General features: G+C 49.5%; 1 protein-coding gene across 1 annotated transcript in view; it reads left to right on the top strand.

Annotated features, from left to right (window-relative positions):
• Positions 1–5225, top strand: part of magixb (MAGI family member, X-linked b) — a 40187-nt gene extending 34962 nt beyond the window's left edge. The window contains exons 13-18 of the mRNA XM_079742377.1: positions 158–358; positions 837–913; positions 1191–1337; positions 1556–1694; positions 3110–3348; positions 3676–5225. Of these exons, the coding sequence (XP_079598503.1) occupies positions 158–358; positions 837–913; positions 1191–1337; positions 1556–1694; positions 3110–3348; positions 3676–4338 (1466 nt within the window). The 3' untranslated portion in view covers positions 4339–5225. The remainder of the gene's footprint in view (positions 1–157; positions 359–836; positions 914–1190; positions 1338–1555; positions 1695–3109; positions 3349–3675) is intronic.
• The last annotated feature ends 4775 nt before the right edge of the window (positions 5226–10000 follow it).

Genomic DNA, 10000 nt, shown 5'->3' with positions numbered 1-10000 from the left:
CCCCCCCCTCTCTCTCTCTCTCCCCCCCCCCTCTCTCTCTCCCCCCCTCTCTCTCTCTCTCTCCCCCACTCTCTCTCCCCCACTCTCTCTCTCCCACCCCCTCTCTCTCCCCCTCTCTCCCCCCCTCCTCTCTCCCTCCCCCTCTCTCCCTCCCCAGCTGCGTCCCTGCTGCCCCACCGCTTCGTGACGGTGCGGCGGGGCAGCCCGGCGGCCCGCAGCGGTCAGATCCGTCAGGGCGACCGTCTGGAGGCGGTGGAGGGCCGCTCCGTGGTGGCGCTGCCGCACCGGGAGCTCTCCCACCTCCTCCGCCGCGCCGGCAACACCCTGCGCCTCACCATCGTCCCCCGGCCCAGCACCTGTGAGTCCAAGACACTGTTACACACACACTCTTAGTTATAAAACACACACACACACACACACACATTCAGACAAACACACACACGTACACTTGACTGACTGACTGACCGGCCAAAACACTGACTGGCCAGCCAACACACACGTGCGCACACACAACAGGGGAGGGAATTAACCTTTTTAACAAGGGCTGGTTTTGCAACGTTAAAATCCCTTTGTAATTTCACTGCCGTTATATTCCTGGGCAATATTGTCGCATGTCGGGAGATACCTTATTTACCCTATTTGCAGACCAGTATGATGCCAATGAAATTTTGTGTTTGTACACAGACACGCACCGAAAAACATGCTAACATTCACACACACACACACACACACACACACACACACACACACACACACACACACACACACACACACACACACACATACCTCTAGAGCCAGGGATGCTTCAGTTAACAGCAGTCCTCCCCCTCTCATAGACACCTCCAGCCTCACTGAGTCCGCAGAGTATGACCCCAGCCACAGAAGCGGGAAAGGTCACAGGTCACGTCCTAAGGTGAGCGTTGTTCGTGTGTATGTTCAATCATAGGAAGTCAATTCTAGGGTCACTGCAGACCCTCTGCTCTCTGTTGTTCCCCTCTATCTCATTCTTGTGATATCATTGATTGTCTATAACCTACAGCTTTAAATAAGCCACAGTGCTTTACATTAACCACAGAGTGCTTTATATTGACCACAGATTGCTTTAAATTAACCGCAGGGTGCTTTAAATAAACCGCAGGGTGCTTTAAATCAACCACAGGGTGCTTTAAGTATATGTCTCTGGTTCGCAGCAAGACTCCCGGTACTACAGCGTGGACCTTGACCGCGGACCCACCGGGTTCGGCTTCAGCCTGCGGGGGGGCAGTGAGTACAACATGGGCCTCTACGTCCTGGGGCTAATGGAGGGGGGGCCGGCCTCCAGGAGCCACAAGATTCAGGTGTGTCCGTGCTCCCCATAGGCTTTTTGGGTCCATATGCGTGCGCACCACATGCCTGTGCAGTGTTCCTGCAGCTTTACCCTGACAGGAGCACACCACACACAGCCTGACCTTTTCAAAGCTTTGAATACACAGACATGCTTATCCCAGAGATATTTAACCCATGGATCCGTTGGGTGGTGGTGGTGGTGGTGGTGGTGGTGGTGGTGTCTGAGCAGGTGAGCGACCAGTTGGTGGAGATCAACGGAGACAGCACAGCGGGGATCACCCACAGCCAGGCCGTGGAGCACATCCGACGGGGGGGCCAGCGCATCCACCTGGTCCTCAAGAGAGGCAACGGCTACGTGCCCGACTACGGTGAGGCCGGGGGGGGGGGGGATGGGGAGCACAACACACACACACACACACACACACACACACACAGAGACACACACAGACAGACAGACAGACAGACAGACAGACAGACAGACACAAACGCACAAACAGAGACAAACGCACACGCAGAGCCAAACGCACAAACAGAGACAAACGCACAGGCATAAAGACCACAACGTGTGGCAGCAGTCCAAGGTGGTGTTTCATCTTAGGGAAACACCACATTGTTGTTTTTGCTGCTTACTTCCTCGGGGTGTTCTGGGGTCTCTTCTGGCTGATTTTAAACGTGCATCCTTTTATGCTGACCTGCAGTCCTTTCCCTTTTTAAAGTATCATTCATTCCTCTTTGTGGGTTGGGTGTCTATCCTTCCGGTTTCCAGTTTATTCTGAATCCTCCATCTCTTTTGTGTGTGTTCCTCTGATTTTTGAATCACTCCACATTGAAACCTTCTTCTTAGACTCTACTTTTCTTCTTTCTTCTCCTTTCTCCCTCGTCCTTCTCTCCTTCTCTCCTTCTCTCCTTCTCGCTCTCAGTTGAGCTCTCCAGCTTGTCTCTATGTATGACCAACTCCAAGCTAGGCGAGCCGTGCTTCTATGTGATCGGACGGACAGAGAATACGCGGTTGGTAACTGTTCCTGTTAGTTCTCTCATTTTACTGTCTCTCTACACTCCTCCTCTCAGACACTGCCTTCACATAGTTTAAAGCATGGCTTCTCAATCGCTCTCATGTGAAGTACAGACCCTAACAAAGCAGTCGGAGACTCCACACGTCTCAGTGGGAGAGATTGTAATCTTTGTTCATCTTTTAGGCAGCTGTAAAGCCATAGCTAAGCTGTTTATGACATTGCATGTTATGTTTAGAAGATGAATCCAGAGTTGTTTTTAATTTAATCATATCAAATTGGAAATAAATAAATGTAAGATTAGAAAAAAAAAGGAATGAGCACAAGTAGAAAGTAGCATGAAAGACAAATGGTGTGATTACTGTGTTATAATAAAGAAGTCAGGCTAAATAAAGTGGTGAAGTTTATTAGGCAATGAGAAGCTGTTTCTTTACAAGCAGAACTAATGGCACTTTTACAGCGATACGCTCTATGACGTTGGAGTCCATTAACCACATTATGTCATGCTTGCTCAGCCTTTCACTCACGTACTCAGCTTTCCCCCAAAAGATATTCCCTTCCTGACACCCATCCATCTCTCTCTATCTCTCTCTCCCTTTCTCCCTTCTCCCCCTCCCTCTCCCTCCACCCCCCCCTCTCTCTCTCTGTACCTCTCTCTCTCTCTCTCTCTTTCTCTCTCTCTACCTCTCTCTCTCTCTCTCTCTCTCTCTCTCTCTCTCTCTCTCTCACTCTCTCTCTCTCTCTCTCTCTCTCTCTCTTGCCTCCCCCAACAGGCCGTGAGCGCAGAGTCACCCCCCCTCCCCTCGCTCCGCAACTCCGGCAGCAGAGTGTGGCTGCAGTAGCCCCCGCCAGGCAGAGGGGTCGCAGCTCCAAGAGCAGGAGCAGAGCGAGGTCCTCCTCAGAGAGAAGAGAGAAGAAGACCAAGAACAACGAGAAGAAGGAGCAAGGAGGAGGGAGGGAGAGGAGCAGGAGAAGGCGGCACAAGTCCGAGGGCGAGGGAGGAGGCTCGAGGGCAGGGGGACCTGACTCCGAGCTTGGGGGAGGAAGGGAGCGAGGAGAAGAGGGGGAGGAGCAGGAGGAGGAGGGGGGGAAGGACAAGGCCAGGATAAAGTCGTCCAAGGCGTCGGGTAGCAGGAGGAGGAGGAAGGGCGGACGAAGAACTCAGAGTTTACCCAGAGACACACTCTGGAGGTATGATGAAGATGAGGATGAGGATGGTGGTGATGGTGGTGATAACGAGGTGAATGGTGGGAGGGGGTGGGGGAGGAGCAGGGAGCGAAGGAGAAGCACAAGCCAAGAAACAAGAACCCAGAGCAGGGGGAGGAGCGGACCGGCCCAGGAGAGGCCAGCGGAGAGGCGGGTCAGGGAGGAGGTGGAATTACGGGAGGAAGCCGTCCGGGAGGAAGCCGTCCGGGAGGAGCCGGTCCCGGAGGTGGCGGTACGGGAGCAGGCGGTTCCGGAGGGGGCAGAACGGGAGGAGAGATGGGGTGGTGGTGAGGAGGAAGAACCAGAAGACCCAACAGAGCACGCTGCATTGCCCATTCCTCAGCCAAATCAGAAGCTCCCTCAGCCCAAACCCCCTAGGGAGCAGAGCCACAGGGAGGGGAGCAGGGACGAGGAGGACGGCGATGGTGACGAGGAGGACGGGGAGACTGCCAGAGAGCGGGAGGCCGTCTGGGAGGACTGGCGGCGCGGGAGAGTCGGTGGGGGGCTGCCTGTGGTGCGGTCGGAGGAGTCTCTGCCCGGCCCGGGGCCCCCCCTGTCCCGGAGGAGGCCCTTCACCTTCCTCACCTCCATGCAGAGTCTGAACGCCCACCAGAACGGGCTGGACGGTGCGGACAGTGAGGGGTGGGACTCAGACTCTGGAGCCAGCCAATCAGACGGCAGTGTGTCAGCGGCCAGCATCTCTGGTCTCTCCCTGGCCTCCAGGACCGGGCTGCTCCCCGGCCCCTGGCTCAACCCCAGCCGGGTGAGACTGGCTCAGATGATGGAGGACAACTGAGAGAGCGAGAGAGAGAGAGAGAGAGAGAGAGAGAGAGAGAGAGAGAGAGAGAGAGACTGTAGAGCTCTGCTTTGTTTCTCCAGTTTAACATGTCAATTTTTTTCCTCTTCCTCTTTGTCACTTTTGATATCGACAATAATATATATCTATATATATAAAACTATTCTTTGTGCCTTTTTCCAGCTGACCTATGGCTGATTACTATGTAAATAATACTTCTCAATGTTGTTGAATTTGTAAATAGTTATTGGGCAAACCCAGCAAAGTCAAATCTATACAAAAGTATTTTTTTGAAACAACACTTTTTATTTATCTGAAATAATGCTGCTGTCCTTATGACACATCCACAGTCCTCTGTTAACATTTACCCTAGCATTTAGAGGGCAGGTCAAAGCCTCCACATCCTTGTTTTATCCCCTTTTTCATCTCCCAATGGTAAGCTCCTGTGTGTCTCTCTGTGGTGTTTTGGCTGCTGTAACAGGTCAGGTTTTATCTCATTACTCCCCCCTACTGTACAAAGACTCCACTGACGTGCTCAGCCTTTATCACATGTTAGTACAAAGTCACAGTGTAACGTAATGCAATGGTTCCTAACTATCAGACAACCTTGTCTATCATTCAGATACGGGTCAGAAAGAGGGGGTGATTCTAGTAGGATTGTGTTTTTTGTTGTCGCTATCCTTACATGGACACCTGCATATAATCATATAATATTGTCCTATTTATTTTTTATTTATGATTGGGGGCGTTGCGTTAGTGTGTGTGTGTGTGTGTGTGTGTGTGTGTGTGTGTGTGTGTGTGTGTGTGTGTGTGTGTGTGTGTGTGTGTGTGTGCTACATATGTTTTTTTATCTAGGAAACAGGTGTGAAAACTATATTCTGTAAATTTTGTACAAAATAAATGACTTATGTACATGCTATACATGTTGAAGCACCGTTATGATTTGCATAGCATAATCAAATATACTATTATACGCCTACCTATAACAGAGACCATACTCTATGATATTATTAAGTGTGAGGAAGTTTGAATTAAAATAGATTTTAAAACTTAAATTGTGCAATCACAGATTAAATAATACTATATCTTGTCAACCTGTTTTTAAGATGAATATTTTCTATCACTAATGTACTGCTTGGGCGTGAATTCATATGGTATGTGTTCTACTTATCTACTTCACACGTCAGCAACAGATGCCAAAAGGATGCATTCAGCATGCATAGTTCCAGTACTGTTAATAAATGTGCATTTTAGCTCAGAGTAAGTTCACTATCTAGATTCTAGGAAGTGCTGTGCCCATAGTGCCACGTACAGTTGCCTTGGTAACATAAACCACATTATTGTTACTAGATCTTTCTTACTGTGTGAAAGCCCTCACTCTGAGATCTCTGGTGGTGTGTGGGCCGTTTGCTTCATTTCATTTAAAGCCTACCCATACTAAGGTTTCTTTCCACGAAATCCATGAAGAATGAACTACACTGTTAACCCTTTGAAAAACACGATATTTCAATAATATCGGACGACAAAATAAACACCACAGGATGGCCCGTGTTAAGCTAAACAGGTGTCTAATCTATTTAGGTCAATACTGTGATGTTATTTTTATATTAAAGTATTTTTTTTGAAGTACTCAGGTTTTATGATATTTTATCTGGATAAGCCATTCTATCAGATCACAGTACGGAAGGAATATTACTGGCAGCATCAGCCATATAGTATGCATACTATTACACATACTGTTCTTAATTCATATTAACTGCATTTGTTTATCATGCCAACCCCTGGAAGTCAAGAAGACGAATGACCAGCTGTGAGTGAACTCCGTTGGTTTGATTTGACCACGGTGAACACCGAGTTTTGAAATGATTTGTTTGTTGTGTACTGCCCATTCTTGTTCCCTTATTGCACACATATGGTACCAATAACTAATTTCCCCATCAATGGCTATTTAACTGTAGCATGTTCTACACTATGCTTATTTTATACTGTTTGGTATATGTTCTTTTTTATGTTTTCATTTCATAGCGGAGATACACGGCTATAATGTGTAAACGTCTTATATACGGCAAATAAACTGTTAAACCTGTTTGAACGTTCATTTTTTGTCAGGTGCTGAATGTTCCCAGACACTTCATGTGCTCAGCAGACAGTAGAGGGCAGCGCATGTTTACATTTCGAAGACATCGAATCACACAAACGCAAATCAGAAGCGCCCAGCTCAACTCTTGTTGCTCCAGTTCTGGTGTGTTGGTGTTTGTGAGTGGGTGGGTGGGTGGATAAAAGCCTGCAGGCTTCATACGTGTGTAAATATAATGCTGGCGATTTGCGCATTGCACACAGTGGGCCTTAAGAATAAGCGAGGGGGTCAAAATTTGGTCGTCGCTAGAAATAGTTTAAAAAAAAGACGAAAACTGGCAGATAACCGGAGTGGACGTAGAGAAAGAGATGAGCCGAGTATAACGACAAGCAATAGCTGATAACGTTGCTTGAGTTCAGATAGGAGCACGTAAAAAATGTCACTAAAAATAAAGTCGTTAAAGGCCCATCTCAATCCACCCTGGCACATCCAATAACGTAATAGTTGTCTGAGTTCTTATGGAGTTGGAAGCTGTTGACGCTTTAGCGACGAATGGTGATCGAAATACGGCAATTAGTAGCCCGTAGTGATCAACTACAATTTGCTCCGACACCAATGACAACGTTTTGCGTGGATGATGCGAAACGGAGCAAACGTTTAATAGAGCAGATTGTGATGGGCGTGAAATGATCTATGTTAAGCATTTTGCAGCATACCAGACCACTGTTGCCTACATGCGCTCAGTAGCAGCGCTCTCGACAGGAGCGCTCCGGAGAAAAGCGCGCGCATCGCCGCTCTCTGCAGCTTCATCACCACACTGAATGGATTCTCTCGGTTTCTCTCGGTTTCTCTCTGTTCTCTCAGTTTCTCTGCGCCATCTCGTTGGACACAACCATTTGATCGCAAGGGATTACGATTTTCTGTTCTAAACTTCTGGAAAGGGACACGTCACGTCGATTTATCAGACGTTAGTTTAGCTTTAAACAAGCCAATTATCGACGTTTATAAACTCAATTTGTTTTGGACGCTCGGTGAAGAGTGCATGAGATTAAATTGGAGGAGGGGTCGGACTTTTCCTACACCGACCAAAGTTGGGTCTCAAGATTTCGTGGTGGATGCGTGACTTTCAGGTATTACTCCATCGTTCCGTCTCCATTGGCAACCCCTCAAAGATGGAGATGAACTGAAACGAAGAGAACTCGATGTGGTTAGGACGGAAGGAGTCGGACTTATACCATGATTTTATGTAGTATTTCGTCACCCTTACTTTTTGTTTTATAAAAGCCCATCAAGCCATGGGGTGAAAGTGGCGATGGTGGACTGCAGGGACAGTCAACGTGGGTGGATGGGCTAGCATCTTCTGTGTTATGTAATGTTGGACGATGCCTAGATCAGACCGATAAACACCTGTCTCCCCTTCCCTTCTCCGCCGTCCTGGATGGCGAATCGTTTTGTGTTCGTTTAGCCAAAAATACTGATCAATGTTTACTTTGAGTATGTCGAAAGTACAATTTTAAAGACAACCTAGTCACAAGTTGAAACGCAGCGCTATACATAGAAATGTATTTTTAAAAAGTCAGTGCTGAGAAGTATACGTGTGGAAGTGATTGCTTTGTCACCAGTTGCTTTAGTCATCACCTGCCGAGTATACCTATTTTTTACTCTTTGATTGATGACCAATCAGCTATTGTTCCATTTTCTTTTCTTCCTTTGATGAATCACCGTGAAACAAGATGTCTCAAACTCTTGACGTCCACTATTCCGATTTGTCACGGTCTTCAATGATGTTCACAATGACTCGTAAAACTCGACTTGCAAACGTGACCGCCAGTCATTTCTTAAGCTCCTCTTTGAGATTTCAACGATGCTCTTGGCATTGCAACATTCCAGATACTGAACAGCAATAATCAGCCGATACATTGCAGTGACATTAAGGGACATTATGTAATCGCTCCAAATCTTTCCTCATCCTTATTTGTGTGACTTTGTGTCTCTGAACTTCAGAAGCCCATAGTTTCCTCCCGCGCCCCCATCCATCCGTCCCTCCCCCCCTACTCACCGGGGCTGGTGGGGGGGGTGGATTGGGCCCTCACGGGTCAGAACCTCCTCGCCCCCCGGGCCATCCCCTCAACGACATGGAGGCCAGTCCCGAGAGCCCCAACCGGGCGGTGGAGTACCTCCTGGAGCTCAACAACATCATCGAGAACCAGGCCAAGCTCCTGGAGACCCAGCGCCGCCGCATAGAGGAGCTGGAGGGCCAGCTGGACCGGGTCACCCAGGAGAACCAGGACCTGCGTCTGGAGCGCAAGCCCATCGCCCCGCCCCGGACCCCCGCCGCGCCCGACGCCCCCGAGCAGAACCACAAGCCGGCCGACAAGCCCCTGACCCTGCCCCTGCACCAGGGCGCCAAGGGCGGTGGCGGCGGCGGCGTCGCTAGCACGCCGGGAATCCCGGCAGCTCCACCCCTTCCTCCGCCTCCAGCGGCGCCAGCGCCCCCGGCGGCGCCCGGGGCCGGACGGGAGCGCCGGACGCACACCCGCCTGACCCGGGGGCTGTCCCGCAGCTCCTCCACCACCGAGCGGGCGGGCCTGGAGCGCACCGACAGCACCGACACCAACGCCAGCGGCACCGTACGCAGAAAGTAAGTCTAGTCGTTAGCGTCTTCTGGAGGGACCCCCCCCTACCTATGGGGGTGGCGTGGGGGTCACAGGTCGTGGCGTTGCGCGCCTTCGTTCACCCCGTCTCTGGGTTGGTGAGGCCAATGCCTCACTGCTGTATTAAATCGTACTATTTGAGGTGTTTTTCAGCACACACACATGCACAAACACACACACACACACATGCACACACACAAACAGACAAACACACACACACACACACACACACACACACACACACACACACACAGTTTGACTGATTGAATTGAGCAAAATACTACATAGTCACAGCACCGGTGACACAACAGGGTTTCTTGATCATCCACAGGGTGTTGGAGGGTTGCAGGTACGTTGCGCTGCAGTGGTGGGGGTCTTTCGGTTCAAGGTGTTCTTATTGTGTTTTATGGAAGAGGAGAACAATTGTCAAAGCAAGCGGGAGAGAGACTAGGGTTGGATGAGGCAGCTGACAGAACGAAGGACTAGGATGACGGAGAGCCTTGTTTTTTGCACATGTGTTGGGAGCACAGTGCGTTGCGTGGGCTGGTAAGTGTACGTTAGGCCCTCTGGTTGTTGGAGTGTAGCTAGGGGTCATTTGATGCCTGTCAAGAAATGTCAGTGGATTAGTGGAAAAGTGTAGGTGTTGGAACAGTTAGTTTCACAGAGATTTATTTTTCGCACAGCATCTGTAACTCGAGCTTGACCTGAAGGACGCGAGTTGGAAGCTGTGCTCTGGCAGGGCAAACATTACATTTCCATATTACCTTGAGAACAGAGATGTGTTCTGTTCCCTGGCTCATGTCTTATCCTTGGTGGCAGATACATTGGCACAGGCATTCGTGCACCCACAAACACACACACGCAAACACATACACACATACAGACACACACATACACAAACTAGACACAAACATACACACACAAACGGACA

Source organism: Pollachius pollachius, assembly GCF_949987615.1.
Source record: "Pollachius pollachius genome assembly, chromosome: 8".
NCBI lineage: Eukaryota > Metazoa > Chordata > Actinopteri > Gadiformes > Gadidae > Pollachius > Pollachius pollachius.
Note: the sequence above shows the minus strand (reverse complement) of the source record. Positions and strands in the feature narration are given on the sequence as shown.